This window comes from Echeneis naucrates, chromosome 5 (genome assembly GCF_900963305.1).
Source record: "Echeneis naucrates chromosome 5, fEcheNa1.1, whole genome shotgun sequence".
Taxonomy (NCBI): Eukaryota; Metazoa; Chordata; class Actinopteri; order Carangiformes; family Echeneidae; genus Echeneis; species Echeneis naucrates.
Window position 1 is genome coordinate 7,338,784 of NC_042515.1, and position 27,106 is coordinate 7,365,889.

Below are 27,106 nucleotides of genomic sequence, written 5' to 3' on the forward strand. Positions count from 1 at the left end.
CTGGACCCAGGGCTTCCACCTTCTCCACTCATATGTTTTAAAGTAGTATGGGTCCCTCAGCGGAATTCCCTCTGAACGCCCGCTTGTGCACAGGTATGTGATGTTTATGGTTCGGGGACACATGCACATTTTCTATCCCAAATGTTGACACATGAATATAATGTACTGTATGCAAACATAAACAAATACCCGCACATGCAAGTGCATGCACATGTCCTCCTCTGCCTTTCTTCCCTGGGGTCCTTTTGATTGACAGTGCCTGTTCCTGCAAAGGATTATGTGTAAACCTGTGGGGTGGAGGGGTTGGGGGTGGAGGGGAGGGGGTGACAGGGTTTGGGGCCATGGTGAGGGAGAGGGCTGAGGATTAGGCCCACTGAGCTTCATTAACCTGAATGTTTACACAAGCTGATCTCTCGCAATGAGACCCTTTTCCTTCCCACAAGTGTCTCCTTCAAGAACCCGCCACCCCTCACTCCATCCCCTCAATCCCAGTCAAGCAGTGAAGCGCCATCCACAGTGAGCAAGTCAGGCATGAAGTCCGGTCTGATAAGAGCCACAACGGTGGGAAGTGGAGTTCGAATGTAGCAATAATCAAACAATAGCATTTAATAAATTTAATATATATGTTGCGATATAACAATCTATAAACTGGTGACGCAAATCTCTTCAAGATTTTGCACCACAACAAGGAATAAATGGTCAAAATAAAAGTGACATATGGCTGTATAGTGGTAGGTGACTACACAGTATAGTCTGATAATGTTTCCATACAGTTTTACAGACAAGAGGTTTCTGAAAATATTATGGTTGTTACGCCATGCAGAGAAAAACAAAGTCTGGAAATGATACAGAAAGAAGCTGGAGGAAGCTAGTCTGCTTGTATTTTAAATGGTCCCTATCAGCCTGCTTCCTTCTCCAAGGTAATATATTGTATTTAGCATTTATTTTAATGGTAAGTAAAAGTAACTCAAGGGCACATATGACCTGTGGTGGTCTGTTAGGCCGGAACGTTAAATGAGTATATAATGAAGTTATAATGCATAATTAGGCAATCATTCACCCTGATGTTTTTTCTCTGGGGGGGGGTTGCTCGGCTTTAAAACATTTTAACAATAAATCTGCATTAAAACTTTGCATAATATTTCTATAATTGAAGCTACTGGTAAAATTAGGACTTTAGGTCATTGTTTTGATTTGCTACTGCAAAAAAAAAAGATCAGTTTCAGATTTTGTTGGCTCCCATCTGTGGTTTTCATAATGAATGACTCTTAGGATTTCAACTAAGAGCAGAAAATTTGACACTTTTGACAAAGCAGTTCCTGTTTTACTACAGCAAAATAAATCACAGATATTCTAGAAGGTATTACAAGATCACGTAATGCAAATTTACAAAGAGGGTAAAGAGCCAGTAAATTAGTGCCAATCACAAGGCGGACTTCAAACACGCCGACCGGTGCTTTTGTTGCTGCTCTCCAAGGACCCATTGAGCTGTCCTGAGTTTTGCCTGAGCTCTAAGGACAACACTGGGGGCTATTTGCTTATCAGATTAAAGAGGCTGAGCGAGATGGCCAGTTGAGAACAGCAGCAAAACGAAGACAAGCTCCAGAGCTTTTCCCCCTAAAGAGCAGTTAGCTGAAATGGACTGCCGGTATTGTTTAGCATCTCCAGGAACGTGGGTGTTTTCTCTCGGCACTGAGGTGGAAAAGTAAATTAGCAGTCCCTCTTTCCCTGGCTCGGGCCATGACAAACTGAGAATGGTGTGTCGACAGCCGCAAGATTGCTCTCTTCAAAGTGCTGTAACTGAAGGGGCATTGCTCGGGCTAAAGTAAACAGAAAAAAAAAAAAAAATCTGGAGCTCTTACTTAGACAGGCAGGCTGTGGCATGTGTTTCAAAATCGCCGTCACCTCAAATGGGCAGGCAGATCAACTGGAAGTTATTCTGCAAGACGCACTTCTGTGGCGGCATCTGCCATGTGGGTCTAATTTTTCACCATGAATGATTGTGAATGCTGTGTGGGTCAACACAGGTCCGTTCCTGCTTGACAAGACACCAGTTTTAGAGACAGAAAAAGGGAAAGGGAGAGGTTGGAGGGATTTTCAGGGGGTGGGGGGGGGCTTGAGACAGAGAGAAAAAGACAGAAAGGCAGACACAAGAGCCAGCAAGAGTGCCAAATCACGACTGCTGAGGACTAGTCTACACAATCTCAGACAGGAAAGGGAATGTGTGTGTGGGGGGGTGATTGGAGAAAGGGGTGCAGTCAGGAAAAGAGAGAAATATTTTTTGAGGAGACATCTGGCTGTGATTAAGTAGGGCAGTGTGGACAAGCCAGCCTTTGCCGCTTGTTTTGACTGGGCTTTTTTAGGGGGAAGTTGATGATGTTTGTTTTTGAATATCAAGTAGCCTGCTAATTGATAAATACAAGCCATTGGCCCAATTATTGAGCAGACGTTAACCATGTTAGTGGTGATGGTGACTTTTCTACGTGGAGTGCATGCATCATGGCAGTTATGGGTGCTTTTTTTTTTTTTTTTTTGGCTGTAATACGCTTTGATAAGAATGACATTTACTTTATTAGGTAACTTTTCCAGTATCTTTCAGGCCAAAAGCCACAGGAATTCATAGGGTTGATGATGATGATGATGAAGAAAACAAACTCTGCTGGGCTGAAATAGATGGCAGTGTGGAAGAATAGAAAAAACAGCTCTTAAGAGAATAAAACAAATGTTGAAAAAAAAAAAAAGCATGGAATTCAGAGAAGAATAGCCGAACGACAAGGTTAGAAAACACAAGACTAGAATGAAACACCAAAAACTCTCATTCAGTGTCTGGAAAACATCGACAGTTGTGGAAATCTATGAATGTTTGCTGACTTTGAAAGTGATTGTTGTTTCAATCTCAAGACGAGAGTGAAACATTTCAAAGACCCATGCAGCAAAACTGGGATTTAAACTTCCTTTCTGTCACTTTTTTTTTTTTTGCAGCAGAAATATTGAGTGTGAAAGGAACCTCATGGCACAGTGTCCTGCACCGCTGAATATGAATAAACCATCAAGTGCAGAGACTGAAGCCAAGCCAAACTCAGCACGCAGGCATCACAGCAGAACGGGGGAGGAGGCCCAAAGCGTAGACGAACTTCACTACCTCCATCCCCCGCCGCAAAACTCCTGTTCCCAAAGTTAATTGCCCATCAAGAAAAGATAATGGCTGAAAAAAAAAAAAGAAAACATGATATCATCCTGCGCTGATTTTTCATTTTAAGTTATTCTTAGGGTGAGAACACACACATCCCTCGCAGGAAAGAAACTGGAGTTCGCAGGGAGTGAATCCCAGTGAATACTGCTGAGGCCAGAGGGGCTCTGAAGAGAGTCGTAGGTGAAACGGGAAACCGGCTGAGTCAGAGAGAGTCGGGCTGCTAATTCCCGCAGGGCCGTGAGGGTTGTGATGATGATTGGAAGTGATTTGTGTTTGGTAGCTCCTGATTCTGCTTCAAGGGCAGCTGAATAAATGTGAGAGGAGTTTGAACACTGGTCTCCGGCTGAGTTTGGCAAACTTAAACCCAGAGAGAGCTTGAAAGATTGAAAAAAGATTAACTGTGGCATTTATTAGCTGAGGGTGTCTTAACAGCAACCAGGTAAGAATGCTACTTTAACTGTGCATTAGATCAACGGGGCTGGCTCGGATGACTGAAACTGAATTATTTGCCTCTTAAACATAGATTTTTTTAAAACATTAATATTAACTCTTTGTATGATTCAATTTGTTATGTAAAAATATTCAAACTGAAACACCCATTTATAAAATATGTCAAAATTACCAGTCAGAAAGCTCAAATTATTATTTTTATTTTTCGTGCTGGAGCAGATCATAAAGTTACTCATTTTGTCAATTGTCAATTATTATAAAATACAATAGAAATATAATTTACTGTGACTGTTTTCACTTTTGTGTGCAGAGGTTTTGATTCTAAAATCATAGTTGATATTCTAAAAGATAGCATGCACCTTAAATTTAATGATTTCTTTTCATAATTTCTAGTAATAAATTAATGTTATATAAAATAGGATTTTGTGTCTGTCGTGTGGGATTTCGGATGTACACTCTCATTAATTCTAAACCACAGTTGAAATGGATACCCTTAATGCAGAGGACACGCTTGTTATTTTGACTGTGTTTACTCGGCTTAGAGGTCTTGAACCTCTTGCCACCACACCTTGACAGCAGCAGCACAGTCAGGGGATGAGTGAAACATTATCCACAGGATGGGAAATCTCCTGAAGAGTAACGAACAGGAGTGACTCGCGGATGTTCTCTCTGCTTACCAAACAGAAACTCAACAAAACTCAACAGGACCTGTTCTGAGGGCGAAGGAGGAAGGTGTTAAACAAAGTATCAATAGCCTGACACTTAAGTGTGATCCTATGTGGCTGTGATCATGTGTGTTGAGGAAAGAGGGAGAGAACACACCTTTTCAGTGTAAAAGCTGACTTGTACTTCTGCAGCAATTTTTCACTCACACTTACGTCATCCCCATACGGTGATGAACTGGCAATTTGGGGTTCAGTATCTTGCCCAAGGACATTTCGATATGGAGTGTGCAGATGACAGGGATCAAACCACCAGCCTTCTGATTAGTGGGCGACTCGCTCTGCCCTGAGCCACAGCTGCTCTGAGGTGACCACTAATGACAAGTTTTCCAAATGAACGTAATGATGGCAGAGTGAGTAAAGGGAAACTAAATCCATGTTTTTATTGATACGCCTGATGGAGGTCTGACATATAGATGTATTACTTATCTCCGTCCTTTTTAGGAAACCTTTTGACATAGTTGTTGGTCTTTCATTTTAATTTGGTGCATTAGACGTGCCAGGGGTATTAACATTGATTTAATGTTGATGTGAGTTAAAAGGTCAGGATCACATCATATCATACTACAAAAACACAAGTCTTATTTTGAAACTTGAGGTCGCCAAGATAAGTAACATTTGCATAACAACTGTGTCCTCCTCTGTTTCTGCACTTCGCTGTCAGGCCTAAAATTTCTATTACATCTTTCTGCAGGATCTGTGTTATCAAGATGAGCCAATCAGTTTTGGGTGCAGGTGAGACCTGTGGCTGTCTGTCATTATCTCATCAACACATCAATCAAACAGAAGCTCCACCCCGAGGGCTGCATTTGCCAATAGGCACACAGGTGAACCCCTAAATCAGATTTAATTGAGCTGCTGAGTAACAGGCATGGTTGAAAAGTGTGGGAAAGACAGAGTGCTGGTGTTGGTGAAGTTTATTAGGCTTTCACAGGCTCCCTGCCAACTGTGGAGGATGACTGCTAACAGTCTCCCTGTCATCACTTGCTAACCAACCAGAAAACAAACAATAGTTCGCTCACAAAAATAAAAACATAATCAGTTCCAAACCTGCATCCTAAACAATGACCGTATTTTCTCTCTTATCATTCAGTGAAATTGTGCAATGACATATTTGTTTCATTTCTTGCCTTCTATACTGTTGCGCAACAAATCCTGTGTATAATGCAGTGAATAGAGCAGTCACTATGATTTTTATCCAAAGTCCACCAGGTAGAATATGATCTTAATTTTATTTGCCGTGTTATTCTTTTCTGAGATCTTGCTCTTACTCACCCATATTTATCAGTATGTTGATGGCATGACAGCACTTGTTTTATTTTACTGACTTTTATTGAACTTCTTCAAACAAAAATTCCAATAACGGTTTTGTACATTTCTGTTTCACCTGCTGCTTTTTTGAACACTTTGGCGCTTGAAATGCAGATAACTAACCAACAACTTCCACGCAGACAAGCACCCACCCAGCACAGGAGCCCCATCTCCTTGGCTCCTGCCATAGATACTTCTCTCAACTCAACACTGCAAATTTATTGACAGCTTTTAAAAAATATTTACTGCTCCACTTCCTCTCCCAGCGGGCACCTAGCCTGTAATCTCCTTACCCTTTTATTAGATCATTTGTCAAAGCCTCAAGCTTTTCTTCTCCCTTTTTACTTTTTGTCATCATCCCCTCCTCTGACTTTCAGGGAGGAGGAGTATGCATGTACTGTATGTGCATGTGTCTATGAAAGAGAGAGAAAATATAGGGTCAGACATAGAGTGCATTGGGCTTTGGAGATTAACTCCTTCCATGCCTTCCTTTTCCTTTTTAAAAGAGAATTTACAGCTGATTAGCCTCCACTGTAAAGACAGGCCCCAGTTCCCAGAAGGAACGCTCCTAAACATTTATGCAAGGCCTGATGCAAAGACCCTTATTAAAAACATATGTTCTTCTAAAGACCCCTCGGAGAGACATCTAAGAGGGTCTTGACTGAATGTCAGTTCTGCACTCTGAAGGCTCATTTTCAATGTCATCCCATATTGGACGAACGGGTAGGCGCATATTTAAAGCATATTAATTTGTGCAAATGTGACAGAGGAAAGAAAAAAAGATCATGACATCCAGTCATTTCACTTTAAATCAATTTGATAAATAAACACATTTGTTTTCTTGCTAAGTGTGAGATCAGATTTGATGCCGCTCTGTTTTCTCTCTGTATGATGCTTAGCATAGTATTGACACCGAAAGCATGGGAAACAGCTTGATTACAAGGAGTGAGAATCTACAGTTTTCCAAATGGACTTTTGGTTAGCATTCAAAGTTAGCACTGAGCTCACCGTGGCACAGAATCTCCACTGTTTCCCCTCATGTCTGTGTAATGTGAGTGTGTGTGGGCAGGAGAGAGAGAGAGAGAGCGAGAGGGGGCATGAGACGGTGAAAGTGAGCGTGAAATAAAAAAGGAAGAAAAAAGTAAGAGCGAGCTTTATTATTGCTGAGGACGTGTATGGTGAGGCGGCGGCTGGCGGGGACACCCAGAAACTTTGCTACTGTTGCTGCCAGGCCTCAGCTGCTACGTGTGCTCAGTCTTCACCACGTGCCCACAGAGTACACAAGGCAGCCACAGGTATGTCCTCATCGCCCGGGGCAACACCGCTCACAGCCAGGATGCTGTCAGAACCTTTTGGGTATCCCGTCATGCTAATGTGATGTGACTGAGCCTGTGCTGCCAGCACACAACCAATTGTTCCATTCATATAGCATCTACTGATGTATGGAGACTTTCCCTCCTTAGTTGCAGACATCAAGGAGGGACCAAAGGATCATGTGTGTGTGTGTGTGTGTGTGTGTGTGTGCGCCCTATGGTTGTCTGTTTACACAGCCAGTGAATGTATACATATGTATCCATGAGCCACGGGAGCGTGTATGTATCCATTTATCTGTTTGTGGGTTTGTGTCTGCGGGTGTTCAGACTGGTTTGCCACAGTGGAAAAGATAATCATGAACTGGCTGATGGCAAAAAATCTGTTCAGGTGGACCGTGTGTCTGTGGTGGCGAATGCACGGGCCTGCCTCTCAGCTTGGCTGAGATTGCAAAAGGTCCCAGCGCTTCATGAACTTTGCGGTAAGTAAAATGTTGAGCTATACACTTCGGTACAGCTGATGGATTAAAACTGTCACACAGCAGGCTGGTGCAACAAGGAAAATGCTCTACATCATCATCATCTGGAGGAATCACAGCAACATCATGGCATGGTTTCCTTCATCTGTCATACCCAAGAAGCTGAGAGATATATTAAAAAACCTGATTTTTTCTTCTTCTTTTTTTTTTTTTTTTTTTTGCTGCTGACTCATATGCAATTTTTCCAAATCCAAATGAAATCACCCAAAATAATAAACCCTAATCCTGAGAATGAGGGATTTCACTCTGAACATATAAGCAATGACAGTAAAAACAAAAGTTCTGCTCAAATCTCACATTTATGACTTTAAGACAGACTACATGGAGGATTTTAGAGTACAAGCTATCAAAAACCTATGTCAATATGTGGCAAAAGCCCAAACAGTCTAATCTCACTCCAAGAGGATAAAAAAATTAGCTATGGGCAATCTTTCCAACTGACATAATTTTAGATATGTGAGATTTAACATAAACAGAAAAAGGAATGAGAAAATGTGGTCGACTGATGTGTGTGGTAACCCGTTGCAGTCTTCGTGTTGGATGTGGTGTGCTTTTTCCAAGGTTTTGGATTTCTCGTTATATGTTCGGTACATGAACTTGCATATGGCCTGATACAGGGTGTTAGACTTCAGTGAGTACAGGGGATGTACCCCATTCAACTTAAATCACAAATATGTATATCTAAAACATAGTTTCTGTAGAGGGGTGATTAAAAACTTTTTAACTTTTCTCCTGTTGAAATAAATATACAACAAATCATTTAATTAAAAAAATAAAAATAAAAATAAATATCATTGAGAAACAGAATACTAAACAATAATAACAAATATTTCTTAAATGCAACTCATTAATCCAGGGGCGAGAAGAGCCATACTAAACGTATCTGCCAGCTTGCTTTTCAAGATTGAAAGATAAATAAAATGAAGTATCAGGAAAAATGTCTGTTTGCGGAGTGGCAAAACTATTTGACCCTCTCAGACTTTAATATTAACCTTCAACACAAATGGTCAAATTCATATCCTCTTGAGTTAAACTAAAATCTGTGAGAAAATGAAAAGATTCATCTCCTCACCACCACCACCATCCCCTCTTGATAAATATGAGCAAATTGCTCTTTGCTCTGCTCCAAATCATTTCCTTCCAGCTCTGTCCAGAGAGATTTGAGGGACGAGGCAGTTTGCGTTTTCTCTTTCGTAGGGCTTTAGCTCGGTTGAGCTGCAGGGCTAAGGGTCCAGCTCTATCAACTACCGCCAATATAAACATAGCAATTCCTCTCCAATTAGAAACGCTAAATGGATTGGACTCGGTGCACTACCACGACTGGTTGGTGCAATTAATGCAGACTTAGTCTCCACTGGCTGCTTCGGATGGCTGAGATGGTTGAGATGTATACGGTTTCAGTTCAAGGCTAGTCAGTGGGACTCTGATTGGGCAGGTTGGACTCATCATGAAAGTATAAACATGAGATTGGATGGGTGCTCGGTGGTTGGGGTTTTCTTTGGGTCAGCCGTGCTGGATAGCAGTGCAGCAGGCCAGAAAGATATGTGTGGTAGGAAGGTCAGTCAGAGGGGGGAGAGCAGAGGAAGAGGGAGCTGCATTTTCAGCTGTGCAAACTCTTCATATTCAACTATTAAAGTATGGAAGATATTATCAGTACAGTCAGGATCTGCATAGACTGACACATTCTGTCTTCAGATTTTATGTTGGACATACAAAGGCACAAACAGCTTTGCTTTTTGTCTACTGCAACCTTAAGGAGATTTAAGTCTGTTGAACTATAAACTGTTTCAAAGTATTTCAACACATCAAAATCCTAATCATTGAAAAATGAACGTGTCTGCAAATTGCAGTCACCCCTAAAGTTTTACAACCACGAAAGGATAGCATTATAATTTTTTTCTCTCTGTTACATGGCAAGTGGTAAACAATTAACTCAACAGCTTTTAACAAGCATAGGCTTGTTCTACAGTTGTGTGTCTGCACTTATTTGCATTTTCAATCTTTGTATTCTTGTTTTTATAGATGGTGTACAGCAATGTACATGCAAATACTACATTAGAGCAGAACAAATATCTCTGACGTCAAGTATCTTAAAAGAAGTAAATCCAAGTACTATAGAGCATTGCCCGTTGTCTCATCTCTTTTTGTCCACTGGCCATTGTATACTGCATGTTCCTGAGGTGTTGGTCTGCACTCTGAGCTCGGGGCGCTCCACTCTCTCAAAGATAGTTTGCTAACAGAGCTTTAACTCCATTGCCTCTAATGAAAATCCATACTAAACATTTAGCTCTGCGTGAGAAAGGGGGGAAATTCAATAAGACACGTAACACAATTTATAAATTACAGGAAGAACCAATCGAACCAGCAGGAAAAATGGAGGAATGTTTTTGTGTTTATATCTGCCCATTTTGCCTCATTTTTGAAACCACAATAGCAGCTGCCAGTGTGTGGTGAGCATAAAGAGGTAGAAGTCTATGTTCCTGCCAAAATGAAGTCCGGCGCTGTATTTTTTATTCAGTCTCCTTTTCCACACTGACTATCAGTCATGCCGCCAGAGATGTCTCCACTGGGGTATTCCCCAACTAATGGTCGCTACTGGGCAGCACCGTCGATAGTAAACTAATCTGCAGCCTGCAAGGCACAGGAAACAGATCTCATTAGCACTCACTGAACTATCTTCCAAGGAAACTTTCATCTTTAGACCACTCTGACACCAGGCCTGAAAGCCAGACTAACGTCACTTACTAGTTCTAGGTTTAATGGCTGGATGAAAATGTTTCATAGATGGATGGGGAGTTAAAGAGTAAAGTAATTTGGGTGAAGTTTTTTTTTTCCCTCAGGTTTACATACACAAATACAATAGTTGGTGATGGAGTCAATCTTATGTAAAACCATATTTTCACCACCCACGATCAAAATTATAGCGGTATTCAGCAGATTTTGTGTGTGTGTGTGTGCGTGTGTGTGTGTGTTTTCTCATAATATATAAATACACTCACTACATAATATTGCTGGAATTTATGGAACAATATTTGCATACTTACCACAACGTGCTTTGGTCTTTCACCCTCGCTATAGATTCTTTTCATTATTTACATGCTAGTTGATTGAGCAAATATAGTCCTGTTCAATTCACTGCCATTTGCTGTATATACTTTTTCTTTTTTTCTTTAGTGTATATATTTTTATTCTTATTCTATGTTGTTTGATGTCTCTGTGTGTAATGCTGCTGCTACACTGCAATTTCCAATCCTGGGATAAATAAAGTATATCTATCTATCGTATTTGTAAAAGGCTTGGGAATATATTTCTAAACTATAGCAATGATTATATTGATTAAGTCATTATCAAAAGTAGTCAGTTGCCCAGTAATCAAGCTCTTACTCCGAACTTTCCAAAACTCATAAAATTGTAATTTTTTATGGCAAAGGGCTCATTTCCACCTACTTCCCACTTCACTGGCAGATCCCATCTGGTCTTCTTGCGCAACAGAAACTAGTCAAGTGATATTTGGACTGAGGCCTCCACGCTGTGGCTGAAAGCTACAAAACTCAGATTTATTTATTTATTTATTTACTTTGTATTTTTTTGGTCATTCGGCCACTAGGGGGCGGTGTGACGTGAGACGCACATCCCGCGATAACTTCAGCTCCGTCGTTGTTTGTTTACAACCTGAGTAGCTTTGTGTTGGTAAGCTAACTGAGTGGCTAAACACACAGGTTGGGTTGTGGAAAAAAATGGGATGCGATGGTGGCACGATTCCCAAAAGACACGAGTTGGTGAAAGGCCCTAAAAAAGTCGAGAAGGTGGGTGACACTTTTCTTTCTGCCTTTGCCGCATGCTCGCGTTGTGGAATGCTAGCTGTGGGTTGCTAACGGCTAGCCAGCTAGCACGGAAACAGAAACTCAACGAGGCGATTTGTCTAGAAAAGTATAAAAATGATTATATTGGTTGTTCTGCTTAAAGCACAGTAACCAAGCCCTATCCCTAACACAACTTAGAACGAGTAACTTATCAAATGAACGCATTTAATAACCATACAGTTAGACATCATTGACTAGGGGGAAGTTAGCCAGTTAGCTTACGATAGCATAAAAAATATGAAACGTGCGACTATATAACGTTTATTAGGATGGCTGGAAGTGATATATCAAGCAATTACTTTATTCGTATATTTAACCTGCCTTTTAATCGGGATTCGTTACAGTTTGAAGTAACAAAGAGTCGATAAAAAATGACGTACATGCTCGTTGGGCCATGATTTGATTATGTTGTTATGTTGCTTACTTTGTGCCCGAAGGTCGATAAAAATGCAGAGCTGGCCGCCAAATGGAAATACTGTGCCCTGAGCCAGGAAAAACTCAAACATCCCATCGTTTCTTGCGACCTGGGAAGGTAACAGCTGCCTTTGTGTTTTGCTATAATTGTTGTGCGTGTGACACAATTTGAGTGAAGATGTGGAGTCAGTGTCTTTTTCCTCTGACTGCTCAGACATTGTACCATGCAGATGTTACTCATGTTATGTTTCAGGTTGTATAACAAAGATGCCATCATTGAATACCTTCTGGATAAGTCTGCTGACAGACCCAATACTGAGGCTGTTGCACACATCCATGGGATAAAGGTATGGTGACGTATATGCAAAGTTTACCATTTGACAGTCTGTTCGGGTTTTTTTCGCTCTGTATTTCTCTTTGATCCATCCATCCATCCATCTTCTACTGCTTTTTCCGTTTCTGGGTCACGAGCGGTGCTAGAGCCAATCACAGCTCACTCTGGGTGAGGCCACCCTGGACAGGTCGCCAGTCACACAGAGACAAACAACCACTCACACTCAGACTTACAAAAAATTAACCTAGACATGCATGTCCTTGGACATGTCCGTGCAGACACGGGGAGAACATACAAAGTCTGCACAGAAAGGCCTGAACTGAACCCGCAACCCTCTTATTGAGGGACCACTACGCCCCCCCCCCCTTTCAAACTTCAAACCATATTGGACATTTAGTTTCCACTTATTTAAGTGTTGTCATGTCCATTGACATGCCATCTCCTTTTCCCTCTTTCTTGTTGTATTTTTAGCCTCCAAAAGCTTTTTTGTTTTATCCGTCTTTTCCCCTAGATGTCAGCTCACTATTAGTGTCTGCTCGCTCAGCGCGCACGGCGCCCCCTCTCATCAAAATTCTCTGATGGAATCGTATGAGATAGGGCGACCTTCTCGAGTATGTTAGTCCTCAAAAATGTTAAATAACCTTAAGGAAATGCAGAAACTATTTAGAAATGCACAACAGCAGAAAAATAGAGAAAATACACATTTTATTTTATTTTATTATTGGTTAGTTTTTTTTTTTGTTTTGTTTTGTTTTGTTTTTTTTTAAACCATCGCTTTGGCACCACTACGCATCACAGATACTTTGCCACTACGTGCTGCCATTTCTCTTTGATTTTATTTGTAATTCTGTGTGTGTTTGTCCAACAACTTCATTTGAAGGACATTAAGGAACTGAACTTGACCGATAATCCCGAGTGGGAGGGAGAAAGAAGAAATGCCAAAGGGGACCGTTATGAGGACATCCACTGTGGCATGTTCATTTGCCCTGTTGTTGGATTGGAAATGAATGGCAAGCACAGGTAATTATTATCAAAAAGAAAAAGGGATTCAATTTAAGAATAATTAACAGGTTGGTACCCTCTTAAAGGAAGTCTCCATTCATTTTAGCAATCAATTTTGTGCACTTTTCAAACTGCAGTCTTATAGTATATTTTCCACCTAATTGGGTGAGACTTAATTTGTAGAATCATCCTTATAGTTTTAATTTATTTTCCCTGATATTTTCTTTTTAGATTTTGTTACCTGCAGACCTGTGGCTGTGTCTTCTCTGATCGTGCTTTGAAGGAGGTCAAGACAGAAATCTGCCACAAGGTGAACATTATTTGATCAACTCTTTCCTTGCCACTCAATGAAAACACTGTCAAAATGAACGATTTATGATTAGTAGTTTGGTTATTATAAATATTTTTTATAGTTTTCCTATAGTTCAGTCAACTCCCCAATGCAGTTGTGCTCCATCACAAACTATTCAGAGTTTGAATGTGATGGTTTGTATGTAAATGCAAATAAGCAGCCTTACCTCAGGTTTGAGTGTGCCATTAACAGGATGTCAGTTACTGTTTGGATTCGATGGGTTTTAAAGTTAAACTCAATCCTGTTTACCCTGTAAACATCAGATGAAGGGCAACCATTTCTTTAGGATAATAATAATAAAGATAAAGTTATTTTACGACGTATGTCGTGTCATTGGTTAAAATCATTGATTAAAAGTTGCATAGTTCTCGGCAACAATCGCATGACAATGTCCCTGGAAATGCACATCCTTTGTCCTCTGATAATTAAAAAAAAAACAAATACAGCACTAGTCACAGAATTCGGAAACATTTATTTGAATGGTAAATGCCCAAAACTTTCACTTGCATATTAAAATTACCTACAGTACTGATGGAGACCCCATATTCACAAATCCGACATTCACAGTCAGCAATCAAGTGGAAATCTTGTGAGCTGCTTGTTACTTGACTTTTGTTTAAAATATCAACAGTGACTTCATATTCCAGCGCTGCTATTAAAGTAGCTGCTGCCGCTGATGTGCCTCTGTGTAGCTAGCAGCCATGATAGTTTGATGACAACAGTTGCTTGACTCAGCACCTTGTTTCTGTGCCACTGCTCCAGGCAGTCCAGTGCTTCAGGAGAGGTGTTCTTCTCAAACTTATTGGCAAACATGCTGTTCTTTTCAATGATCCATGGCAAGTCTTCAATTCCATAGATGCAGATGTCTCGGACGTAATGCCCTGAAAAGTGACATTAAAAATTATGGTCATGTATTATCAAATCATATCAGATTTATTTGTATAGTGCCAAATCATTAAAAAGTTACATCATGGCACTTTACATACAGAGCAGGTCTAGACCAAACTCTTTATAAAATTATTTAAGGTGACCCAACAGATCCCAGAACAGTTGTTTTGTTATATTGACAATTAAGTTTTTGTCTGTCTCCTACCAGTGAAAAGTCAAACATAGACTAAACGTAATAGAGTACATCATCATCATGTAAATCCTCCTATCAGTTCTTTTGTTGTTTGTTGTGTAAATCTTGTGTCTGTCAGTGATTGGTCTTATCCGTAATCCTGTTTAGTGCTTAAGAGCCAAACCTAAAAAAGTTAGAGAAAAGAGGCAATGTCATAGGGCCAAGGAGTAAAAGGTCGACTAGTAGTTTCTACAATTTTCATATTTACCATAGAAGTTTACTTACAAGCATAACAAATTCGACAGTCTGGAATGTATCCAGACCACGAATAAGCCATGCTACACAGTTATTGATCAATAACCCATCTCCAATTTATAAATGCTCTCCAGTACAGTACCTTTGCAGCCATTGTGTGTTTTTCCCTCGTGTTCCCTCCACTTGATTGCCCTGATGGCTCCTGCCCAACCTCCATCTATGTGGCTGCCTGGAGCTTCTGCAAACACATAACCAGATAAAATGAGTAATTAGCATGTGACCTAATTTAATCTGAAGGATTTACTTTGGCCTTATTTGGTAGAGTTGCATCCGATATGTGGGAGACACACCGGATGCTATTTACAGAAGAGCTTGCCTGTCAGTTATTCAGTTATTCTTCTAAAGCTGAAACCACAACCTCCTACACATAAATCTAGTCTTTGTGCTACTTGTTCAAGTGAGCTTGAACACACCTCCAACACAGGGCACACATTTGAACAATAGACATAATGTGTAATGACAACGAAAAAGAAGTGTGGGGAATGAGGACAGACCTCCCATTCAGATATTTTTAGAAATACATGTGAAGATGAATAAGAAACATTAATGATTGTATCATTCTCTTCATATTAAAGCATATATTCAGCAATCACTCTCTGGGGTTTACATACAGTACCAGTCAAAAGTATTTTTTTAATGCAGTAAATACTTGGTAGATTAAAAAGGCACTTATGGGAACGTGACTTCCTTGGTTGTGCCATCATTCATTGTAGGGCTGTGTAATGAATATAAACATACACAAAATAGCAGTGTGACCAAGTACAAGAACCAAATCTCATAAAGTCTGTTCTTCTTTCTGTCCTGACATTTGTCACACAGAAATATTCCTATTCTGCTCCATAAAAGGGAATTGAAGAAGTTGAATTCTTCTTGTTCATTGTCATATAATTGGTTGGACCTTGTTGCATTTATTATGTTTCCGTATCTTGTCTTCCTGTGTTTAAACATGATAATGACATTAGCAAATAGTGAATACTTGTCCAATACCCGGATTTGTATTGTAGAAAAGGTGGAAAGTTTGGGGCATGTCTGAATACCCCTTGTGAACAGACATATTACCTGAAATGTGGTTGAGGGTCACCCAGTAGTGTTCGTCAGGACTGAACGTGTCTTTAGACCACTCCAAGAGGTCGTGTGCTACCGGGCTTTTCAGAACAAAGTTTACAAAGTCCCTTGTGAGAGCGTAGTAAGCTGTTCCAAAATACAGTTGCAGATTGTGTGGGGGTGGACCTTTTTTCAGCTTCCATCCTTTTGGAACTACATGTACGCCAGTGATCTCTTTGTACTGGAGCTGAGTCCTGTGCTTCATATGTTCTGGCTGCTTGATGCCAGGCGTCATGTTTCTGTCCCTCCACTCTTTGCTTTTCATGTACTGTACTAGTTCGAGGTTGCTCATGACAGGGAAGTCTTGTCCACACAGATTTACCACTTTCTTCCAGCCTATTTTGGACTTTACAAGATCCTCCATACAGTTCAAATCTGCTTGCAGTCGAGAAAAGCCAGCATAGGTCACGTTCTCGCTGTGGCTAGCGAGAAAAATATTTTCAAAGCAGCTGACTAGCTTCCTCACAGCCTTCTGGTATTCCCACGGTGCCTTAGCATCAACGTGAATACAGTAGACATTTTGTGGCATGTAAATGGCCCGCAACAAACGCACAAACACTTCCAGCTCTTTGTGAACAGTCACAATGAATGCCAGAGGGTACTCTTCCTCCTCTTGGCTCAAAGGTTTTGTGATGAAATGTAGGTCTTCGATCATATTGGAACACCGTAAGTGGCCATTCAGTATAAAGCTTTCCACCTGAAGAAAATGAAAAGAAAAGATGGAATGAATATTGTTTTATACTTATAGAAAATTTCAATTTACAGAATTTTTTTTATTATAATCTTTATTGGTATTTGTATGCGTTAGTCTGGCCACAGATATAGTGCCATCTAGTTTTCTAACTTATTGTTCGACTTGACTAATTAGTGCGATGGACTGGCGACCTGTCTAGGGTGTGTACCCCACCATCGCCCTTCGTGAGCTGGGATTGGTTCCAGCAGCCCCCCGCAACCCAGAAAAGGATACGCGGTAAAAGATGAATGGATAACTTGACTAATTAGTGATTATTTTTTATTTTTCTCTTATTTTGTACTGGAGCAACTACAGAGAATTGTTCTGACTACTGTCATAGGCATTTTATGTTAATCTGTTGTCATTTTTTTTTTTAGACTTTACAGCTGTGTCGACATCAAGAGTGAACTCATGAGTACTGAATAGTCATGTAATAATTTAGTAATACATTATTTTTAAAAATAGCATAATGATGCAAAAAAATTTGCATTAATGGGTTAGAATAGCAATATGATGACCAACATTATGACAGGTAGGAAGGAAAATTTCATCCATCGCAAAATTTTTAAAGTAAACATACATAGTAGAAATGCATACAAATTTCACCTGGCAGTCATGGAGGTGCCATTCTACTCCGTTCTTAGTGCTTGGTAGAAAACCTTTACATTCACTGATAAAGGCTCTGCAATTTGAAGGCTCAAGGGTCTTGGACTCTGCTGGCTCTGATGCGGTTATCCTTGCTCGTAAATAAATGATTGAAGAAACAAGAATAGTCATCCCCAGGCACAAGAAGAAGCTGCGTTTTGTCCCCTTAATCTGGTGCATAGTAGCTCCACTTCACCTTATCCCGTCAGCGCCACCACAGATAAAACTCCTGCAATAAAGACACCCAGAGTGGTTACATGAAAAGGGGTCCTGGACCCCTGAGGGATAATTATTAAATAGGTCTGAATATGTAGGTTAGCACAAATTGATGAAGCCAGTTTTTAGCTGGAGCAATGTAGTTCTGACAGTCTTAATAATTGGCAACAGGACAGTTCTATCTGTAACCTTCACTGGCATTCCTAAAATATAAAGCACTTGCAATGAGTTTCCCATATCTGGATATTGTGGCATCACCAGGGGACATGTAGTGGAGGGACACTACATTCCCATACAGGAGCAGCGGCTGCATCACAAGATGGCTGCCGGGACACCAACTACATCTCCCACAATGCCTCGCCACTCAGACAGGTGTAGGTGCTTAAGCCACCTGATTTAAAAACAGGACAAAGAACCCTGAAGGAGGGCAGAGAAGAGGCTGCTGAAAAGGAGCTGGACAGCCAGGCCTGGAGGAACCCTCAGAGCCAAAGAAAGAAACATTAGAAGACCCCTTCCGTTACAGGAAAAGACATTTTATGTCGGGCTTTGGACATTGTGCGGAATTATTCATTTAGTAATAAAAGTAAATCATTTACCTAAGATACTTTTATTACCTGCCCTGAGAGAAGTAAAACAACCCATGTTTCCAGCTGTACTGCACTGCCTCTCCCCTAAGCCTGCCCTGGTGACCTCTAATGATATTAGAATATTTATATATTTGTATAGACAATATTCATAATCATATAACCGATTATTATACCTGTCTCAAGTATTCACTGCAGACGAAATGTAAAGTAATTACAAAATTTGTTGACAAAGAAAAAAAAAATCTTTGCCGCATCATTTTGACAAAATACACAAAACACAGAAGTATAATCAGCCCCCGCAGCCCGAAAATAGGAGAAGCAGTAGAAGATGAATGAATGAAAGTACGATGGGACTAAAGTGACAGGAGGATAGAAGGATAAACCGATTAGAAACTAAACTGTCATGGTGGCTTTTGAACACGTGAACTCCAGGCCTGATTAATTGCTCATTAATTGAAAGCTCACTAGCAAGATGATTAATTCATTGCCTAAAAAAATATGTTTCAAAATGAAAGTCACTTGAGCTTCAGTCTGAGATTGGTTCTTGTCAATTCAATCAACCAACTGATGTTGAAATGAGAAGAATTGTTCTGAACTAGCTATACGAGGAAGGTACAACATACAAGTAGCAATACATAAACACCCCCCCCCCCCCCACACACCATGGCAAGATTGGTGCCATGGAAAGATGCACCCTTCCCTCACAACCCAGTCCTTTATAGATACTAACAGAAAAATAAAACCATCTGATAATCAGCGTGTGAATACAGTGGGAAGTTGCTTGCTGCTCGATTACTCTGTGTTTGTAGGTCTTTTTGTTTTTTTTAGTTTTTTTTCTCTTGTCTGTCCAAAACCTTTTGGTAGCAGTGTTGGGTTGTAATTATGTCACATTTGTTTTTGGTCTAGATCTATTTTATATTGTCACAGTAAGGGTTGCCTACAAATATTCAATATTTATTCAATATTTATCGCAATGCCAAACAGGTGAACGCACATGCACATGTTGCACGGTATGCAAAAAAAAACCCCACAAAATGCGGGGGAAGGTTGGTAACTTACCTTTGAGACGGTTGAGTTAATAATCCTTTTGGTGAAGAAGGTAGACATTAGATATCAGCACCTGTTCGGCTCATTGTTCATGAAATAGCTTCCTCAGATTTGTTATTTGAATCCATCCGGGCTTCAGCAGACACAAGTTATTCCCACTGGCAGCATCATCAACAATAACACCAACAGCTTTGGTTATCTGTTAGCCTAAAACATATATTTTTGCCAATTGTTTAGTTGAGATTTTCTGAGGCATGCAGCAGTGAGCGGAAGAAGAGGAAACCTTTCTCTCTGAACATGAGATCGCATTGAAGGAAGAGGAAGCGATTTTTCATGTCACTTTATCAGAACACCCCCTTGAGTTTAGGTCCAGCCCCGCTTGGTTACCAGCAGTAATGCTCACACCTGATGCGTGGCAACACACTCTTACTTCTCACACATACACACACACACATACACACACATACATACATACAGTACACACAAACAAATACACGCTCTCTCCCTCCCTCTCTCTCTCTCTCTCTCTCTCCCTCCCTCCCTCCCCCCCTCTCTCTCAATCTCTCAATCTCTCTCTCTCTCTCTCTCTCTGTCTCCCCCCCCTCTCAATCTCTCAATCTCTCTCTCTCTCTCTCTCTCTCTCTCTCTCTCCTCAATCTCTCTCTCTCTCTCTCTCTCTCTCTCTCTCTCTCTCTCCCCCCCCCCCAATCTCTCTCTCTCTCTCTCTCTCTCCCCCCCCCCCCCCTCTCAATCTCTCTCTCTGTCTCACACACTCAGGGTTTTTCCATTCTCCTCCCCCATAGTGTCTCATACTCACTGGTGTGTTGTCATATTTTAGATTTCTCATCTTCCTGTAGGAAGGAAGTTCTTTCATTGCCCTCCATTTCTGTTTCCATCTTACTTTTCCACCCAAATGTTATCAGTTGCAGTTCATCCCAAAGGGAGGGAGAGCGAGAGGAGAGAGTTGCACATATTGCCTGTTCTCAGTGCCCCTCCTCTGAATTCTGAATCTCTACCATGTTCAGCTTCTTGTTGCCCATCAAGTAGCCTGTTTAAAGCTCAAACAACGTTCTGCAGAAGACAGCTCCCCCGTGGCCTGTGTCATAGCGCTAATGGCAACAGCAGAGTGAATGACTTCAGAGCGGCAGCCGCAGTTTATTTGCTGCCTGGTCAGCTTCTGAGATTATCTCTGTTGTGTTGAACAGAGCACATGGCTGGTGGCACACCCACTGAGCCTGCATTATGCCCACACAATAGAACCTCTGCTGGTTACTAAGGGGTTTGATATTTGTTTTTGTATGTGAGAGTGGTCCTTTTTAATTGTGCCGTTGTGCAGCTCTTGTTGGCATAATTTTTGATTTACACAAAATTATAGATTTTATATTTTCCTTCTTTCTCCTTTTTTTCTGCACTGGAGCGTCTGAAAAACCCTCAATTAGAAATAGCAGCATTTTGTCAGACTATGTCCTTGCCCTTATTCTGTAAAAAAGATTACAAACTGTTCGAGATAAACCAGATTCTATATCCAAGTAGTAATTGTAATATAAGTAAGTCAGTACAACAGCAAAAGGCTGAATATGCTTTATGAAGGGCTGTGTCAGTCAGCTAGATCTGTGGGGGATCTGATTTTGGGATGTTATGTAATCGTGGAATAAAACTTAATAATTATGAAAATAGTTCTAAATTTTTTGTTTATTTGGTTAAACGTTGCAATGTGACTGTGAGGTGCTGCAATCACAAGGCTCATTGAATTTGGTTCCAGCTCATCAAATCATGTGTTTCAGAATGTCCTTCCTTCTGGGCTTAACACAATAGGTACATCCATTTGTGGTGCAGAACTGTTAAAAGTCCACACTTGGAATATCATCTGCTGCATGTATGTGTACATTTCCTCATATAATAGACAGCTGTGTTAGGAAATACCTTGAGCTATTCTGCCAAATGTCTTTTCCATCCACCCAGCCCTTCTGCAGAAACATGTTAATTTGTCCATTTGCTTTAAGCCCGATAAACAAATCATTGATTTGCAAGTGAAAGAAGCTTTTACTTAGCTTTTACTGTGCACCTGAACCTTTTGTTAGAGGAATTTGCAGGGCCTTTAGCCTCATCATGTCATGTTATATTATGGTGTTTTTAAGGGAGAAAAGAGAATGAATGAATGGATTAACATTCATATGTTTATCTAACATCGTTTGTGATATTTTCCAATAACAGTGAATCATAATATAAAAAATGCATACATTTAAATGTATATGTATATAGATATCTCTTTTGTTCCAATGTTGTTATACTAGAGGAAATTCTTAAATAGGGAATAACTTTCTTAAATTGATTTATTTAGAGAACTGATAAAAGGTAATAGAATGGCAATTGATTAATGATAAACACTGATCAGGAGCTGCCCTTGTAATATTTGTGAAGGTTTTTTCTCTTTTCTCTTTTTGAGTCTATTAACTGCGGTTCATGTCTGTTATCAGTGTGGGGACCCATTTAAGGATGAGGACGTTGTTGTTCTCAATGGCACCAAGGAGGAGGTCGAAAAGCTTAAGGAGAAGATGGAAGAGAAGCGAGCCAAAGCCAAAACTAAGGTCATTTTAAATTTAAACATCTTATTGACCAAATAAGACACATCAATGCTCACAGACCTATTCTGAAGATTGATTTTCACTACAAATGTATGACTCTCTTCATAATTTTTTTTTAAAACTGTCACATTTTTTCATAACTGTTCAATTTCCCTTCTTGTTTTAGAAGTCAAAGAAGAAAAAAGCAGCTGAAACTGTGTCCACGCCATCAGAATCTAAAGGTATGTGTAAAACCTTGTTGAAGCATCATTGTTTCAGTCAGACAAAGCTGGTGCATGATGATGATGCATGAGATAAGTTAGAGATATACCTTATCTCATGATTTAGCTACCGTAGTTAGTAGTTACAAAGCAGTAGTCATATCAGTGAAATGTCTCATCTGCGACACTGAAGCTTAATACAAAGGTGCTTTTTTTTCCTTCCCAATAGAAACACATCAGTCTAAGCCTCTCTTTTAAAGCACCAGTGGTGCCTGCAGACGACAGTTTTTCATGCTCTTCATACGTGTTTTGGCACGCAGAACAGACATATTAATTACATTTCGTCCTCTTCCTCCTTTTATAGTCTGACCCAATGTTTATGAATCTTAGATCAGAGCTATCTGGTATTGTATTTATTCAAAGATCATCAGTATGCATCAGCCCAAGTGAATTGGCTGAGAAACACCTGATGTTTCTTAGCCTTACCCTTACCCTTTTTTTGTTTGTTTGTTTGTTTTTTCAAACCTATTAGACAAATTATGATGATTATTTGAACACAACATCGGATTACTCTGTGGCTTAATCAAATTGTATGGCTCTGGTTTCTTTCTGCAGATGACACACAGCCTCCACAAGTAGATGTTCCAGGGAAGAGCTCGAGCCTGGATGGCCAGAGCACCTCATCATGTAGCTGATACTTTGATTTGCTATACAGTATACACATAAGTTTAAATTTAAACTCTAAATTTGGAAATGGTAGTATAATGGCATAACTCGTCAGCCTAAATTATAGTAAGGAATCTTCCCCATCTTCAGACAATCAACCAGAATGATAGATATATGAAATGCATAGACATTTAGTGATTTGCAGATGTTGCCAGAATACAGTGCCATTTTAGAAACAATGGATACAGCAAGTCTACACAGGGTTGTTTAAATAGCTTGCTTTTTAATTCTAAAATGTAAAATGAAACAATGATAAATTATTTTAAAACTTTTTTCCTTTTAGCCATTAGATGTTGTTGTGACAGATCCATGTCTGGCTCTGAGCATTGCACACAGGCAGATTGCACTTACCAGAGTTATTGCTGACAGTCGGCCCTGTCAGCTTATTTCCTGTGTGTGGGTTATGGTTTTTGTCACCCCACAACTTCCCATCGCTGCAGAGATCACATTTCATGTGTGGTGTGTTCCTGTGAGAGCTCTTTGGGGAGAGTCATCTGTTGGCATTCAGGATGGCGAGGTCAAGGCTGTTATAAGATGTGCTGCAGCATCACGGGCCACCTCTGTGTTTGTGGCTAGTAGGTGTAGATGCCAACCATCTGGTCCATGGTGTCAACAGCTCCTTTGTTTTTTCTTTCTGATGTTTTCATCCATCATTTCGTTGTGCTCAGCTTCTCAGGATATTGTGGCTTGGCGCTCTGCCCTAGGTGGAAGGTAACTCGCTCCAATAAAAGCTCTTAGGACTCATTCTGTTGGACGTGATTTGGACATCACTTTCCTCTTCAAAGAAATAATCAGAGGAATCATCTGTGCACGTTCACTGTTCGGTTAGGAGAGTTGGATTTCCAGGTGGATGACAGACACTTCCAGCCGGCCAAAAATATCCTCATCTGAGATTTCAGGGATTTCAGATTCTTGCCTTGTAAAATAATGTCCCTAATGGGTGGCACTTCTGACAGGGTGCGTATGGTCCACAGTAAATACATTCCTGACAGCCACAATTAATACCAATCACAGTGAAATTTCTACTTCTCTCTTTTGCTAGCTTACTTTTGTGTTTGTACCAAAATCAACTGGTATTTCAAGCTATTCATTTCCATGATCTCAACTAAGGACCCATTGTTCTGTAGAGCTTGAAACATAATGCTGCTGCACCAGCGCGCAAACGCTGTGCTGTTTTCACACCAAACGCACCTTCTACAGGCTGACTTGATTGTCTGTTTTCACCAGTTATGAAGGAACATCCTGTTCTTTGTAAACTTCCCCGCAGTGTTATATTTTCTCCCCTGTTCTGTGGTACAGCTGACATGTTGACTTGGAAATTATTTTGTATCTCATTCCTGGGTCTCTGAAATGGATGACCGTAGTTCTAACCCAAATTAGGGTGTGCACACTTAGGTTACAAAACTGTTTTTGTTTGTTTGTTTGTTTTTTCTCTCTTTTTTTTTTTTTTTTTTTTTTTTTTTTTTTAGAATTTTCTCTCAGTTTTTATCTTGAATTTTATAGGGTAAAAGTCGGACACAGAGTCTTAAGAAAGGGAGAATAAATCTGGGATAATTTATCTGTAGGTTAATTTTATTATGAATCATAATTCCTGTTCTTGTTTGGTGATGTGTGGACTTTTTGTATCCATTGTTAAGTATCAAGTTATATCTATAGTAATGACTTGCCAGGGCTTCCTGGGTATTTAAGAAAAAAAATAATCAAACACAAAATTACTACAACTATGACACATTCTTCATCTCTGCCTTGTTTTCGTTCCTAATCCTGTCTTTTTGTTTTTCATGTTCTCTTGTCTCTACTCAGGTGTGGCTGGATCTTCTGGATCCTCCAGCTCCTCTAATGGCACAAAGTCTTCCACAAGCTCTGCACCCAAGAGGTCTATCCAGGCCATGGAGGAGAAGTCAGAGGCCTTCAAATCTCTGTTCACCACCCACAGTTCTGCAAAGCGCACTAAAGAGCAGACATCCAACTGGGTCACCCACACCCCATATCACTTCTAAGTAAATATAACTTTGTGCAAAGACCACCGTTTTTAGATTGCTCTACAAAATGTGACCCACTAAAGACCAATTACAGATAAATCTAGTTCTGCATAGCCAGCTCCAGACACACATTACTCACATAACCATTATTATCACCAATATGTGTACTCATTCCTCAATTGTCACACAAGTCCCCAGTAGCTCAGTGTTTACACTTTGTGAATGCTTTAATAGCTCCCCGAGCTGTTTGACTTTGTTTTGTATCCTAATTCCTCCCCCATGTATTCTTTTTCATCACTGTGCTCTCCGTCATCAGAGCATTGAGAATTGATGACAAGGGAGACTCCATCCTCTCTGTCACTTTGCTGTCTCCTAGTGGACAAGCAGCAGACAAACGTGGTGGGAGGTAATATATACAGGCTCTATTTCACTGAACACATTACTTAAATTCATAAATTTACTGCCGTAGATTTGTCCCTCATTTCTTATTTTATTTAATTTCTTTCATTTATCCATTTCTTGTTCTTTTAGTTTATCAGGAAAGCCTTCAAGTTATTTTTTCTTTTTTCATTTCATAGTTATTTATAATGGGAATAAAAGAAACATGCTTTTAGCTCAGTTGAGCATCAAACACTTAAATACTTTCTGTTTCCTTCGCCAAACAAACTGCTCCCAACAGCCTGTTTGTATCTAGATCTATAGACCTTCTATTTGATGCGTGTGATATTTTCTGCACAATCTCCTTCAGAAAGTTGGAGTCACTTAAGGAGATTAGAAATATGTTGTCCTTCCTGTTGGTCATTGGACAGTCAGTTCAAACACAAACTTTTTTTAAATTTACATGTAATGAGCAACTGTCAAAATAAATTTCTATTCAGCCTAATTACGTTTTTTTTTTTTTTTTTCTTAGAAATCTTATCTTTTCACTTCTGCTACCTATGAATACGATGCAAAGCAAGTTATTGTTTTGTTTGATTTGCTTGGTAACACAGTGCTGGAAATGTCTGTGATGACAGCACCAACAAGTCCCTGTTGTGTGAGTCGCAAGAAAACCGCCAAATATCAACTGTAAATAGTTCTTATTGCATAAAATAGATTACGTGTGTTTACATGTTACGAGGCGTGAAAATTAAATCTGGTGTCATCAGGCAACACCCAGCTGGCATCCTCTCCCTCTGTAATTACTAAAAGTGACACAATCTTGTCGCTTGGTTGCGGTTGCACACACAGTGTCACTTGGGTTCAGTGGGGGGAGGGATGGTTGAGCAAACCAAAGGCCACTGATGAAGGACCTGCTCAGATAATTCTCTAAAATTAGCAAAAAAAGGATTTACATTGTCTGACTTAACATCTCACTCTGGACAAAATTAGGTAATTTTTTTTACTTCATTTGGATTTTCCAGTTTCTGTGCTGAAGTTACAGCTTGCTTTCACTTTTTCCAAGTTGCTCATCTTAAATCTGTCCAACGTGTCGCAGTAGGAGAGATTTATATCATAACAGCCTTTCAGGGGCTGATTATAATACAATCTGCAACTTGCATTACATCATAAAATGTGAAGCACAAACGCACAAAAAAGAGACTGTTCTTGATGGAGACATTTTGTCTAATCTTAAATGCAAAGCGTTTCTGGGTTGTTCAACAAGTGGACTAAGAAATTTAAACAAGTTTGGTGGAAAAAGACATGTCAGACAAAAAAAGCTAATTAAAAGCAGTAAGTAGAGATTTAAAAAACATGTATACACTGCAAAGAACCTAAAGGAGTGGACCTCCAATACGTCCTCCAGAAATGTAGCTGAGTGAAAGCATCAGAAATATGTAGCAGTATGAATATATCAATAATACTTATTGATCCCCAGGGGAGATTTGATTCAGTAGAGTCAGTCTTCAACAGAAATAGTACTCAAGAAGTAAACATGCTTAAGAGTTATAATACAGCTAGGATGGAAAAATTAAATAAATATTCAAAGTAAAGCAAATAAGCAGAAATATCAAACTATAAATAGTGCAGTGCAGTATGGTAAAGTGCAGCTGTGATGTGGAGTATTGCACAGTTTTTTTATTTATTCATAATGCTTACTGTAGAAATATACCGTGGATTTCCTGAATTACTGTCTCTGACATAAGCACAGAATGGAAACTACTGAAATAATGTCTCTGCTTCTGAATGATTATTAATTATGTAATGATAAATATCCTTATTTGCATTCTGCCACTAGACTGGCTCACATGAAGATTTGAGTCTTCAGTAGTCTGTTCAACTCCAAAGTTTTTCTTGAGCCCCAAATCGGCCACCAGGCGGCAGCAGAGGCGTCCTTATGGCCAGGAGACTCCAACTGTGGCCCACTAAAAAAAAAAAAAAACAGAAAGGGGACATACAAAGGGAGCCTGCCTGCTTCTTATTAAATGTAAGTTAC

The 27,106-nt window shown here is 40.0% G+C and overlaps 2 protein-coding genes across 4 annotated transcripts; one reads left to right on the forward strand and one right to left on the reverse strand.

The window, feature by feature from the left end:
- Positions 1-11,174: 11,174 nt before the first annotated feature.
- rtf2 (replication termination factor 2) lies at positions 11,175-25,844 on the forward strand. 2 transcript variants are annotated; one of them, XM_029501260.1, is made up of 9 exons: positions 11,177-11,331; positions 11,826-11,920; positions 12,056-12,149; positions 13,017-13,156; positions 13,370-13,448; positions 21,675-21,785; positions 21,949-22,003; positions 22,598-22,669; positions 24,512-25,844. In XM_029501260.1, exons 1-9 carry the CDS (start codon positions 11,263-11,265, stop codon positions 24,706-24,708), a joined length of 912 nt encoding a protein of 303 aa, XP_029357120.1. In that variant the 5' UTR covers positions 11,177-11,262; the 3' UTR covers positions 24,709-25,844. The 2 variants fall into 2 exon arrangements, with proteins under 2 accessions (XP_029357121.1, XP_029357120.1); XM_029501261.1 differs by lacking the exon at positions 22,598-22,669 and having other exon boundaries at positions 11,175-11,331; positions 24,512-24,708.
- Positions 13,959-19,692, reverse strand: gcnt7 (glucosaminyl (N-acetyl) transferase family member 7). Of its 2 annotated transcripts, XM_029501258.1 has the most exons (5): positions 19,210-19,688; positions 17,309-17,576; positions 15,925-16,666; positions 14,948-15,043; positions 13,959-14,371 (listed from the first exon to the last, which is right to left on the reverse strand). In XM_029501258.1, exons 2-5 carry the CDS (start codon positions 17,525-17,527, stop codon positions 14,127-14,129), a joined length of 1,302 nt encoding a protein of 433 aa, XP_029357118.1. In that variant the 5' UTR covers positions 17,528-17,576; positions 19,210-19,688; the 3' UTR covers positions 13,959-14,126. The 2 variants fall into 2 exon arrangements, with proteins under 2 accessions (XP_029357118.1, XP_029357119.1); XM_029501259.1 differs by lacking the exon at positions 17,309-17,576 and having other exon boundaries at positions 19,210-19,692.
- Positions 25,845-27,106: the final 1,262 nt, after the last annotated feature.

What these genes read in the sequence shown, in the direction of transcription:
- gcnt7 (XM_029501258.1), bottom strand. Translation starts at nt 17,527, where the DNA reads ATGCACCAGATTAAGGGGACAAAACGCAGCTTCTTCTTGTGCCTGGGG. An exon ending in GGCACCTCCATGACTGCCAG is followed by an intron (nt 16,667 to 17,308) that starts GTGAAATTTGTA and finishes CATTTTCTTCAG; the next exon opens with GTGGAAAGCTTTATACTGAA. An exon ending in AACACACAATGGCTGCAAAG is followed by an intron (nt 14,372 to 14,947) that starts GTACTGTACTGG and finishes GTCACTTTTCAG; the next exon opens with GGCATTACGTCCGAGACATC.
- rtf2 (XM_029501260.1), top strand. Translation starts at nt 11,263, where the DNA reads ATGGGATGCGATGGTGGCACGATTCCCAAAAGACACGAGTTGGTGAAA. An exon ending in CACACATCCATGGGATAAAG is followed by an intron (nt 12,150 to 13,016) that starts GTATGGTGACGT and finishes CTTCATTTGAAG; the next exon opens with GACATTAAGGAACTGAACTT. An exon ending in CACGCCATCAGAATCTAAAG is followed by an intron (nt 22,004 to 22,597) that starts GTATGTGTAAAA and finishes TTCTTTCTGCAG; the next exon opens with ATGACACACAGCCTCCACAA.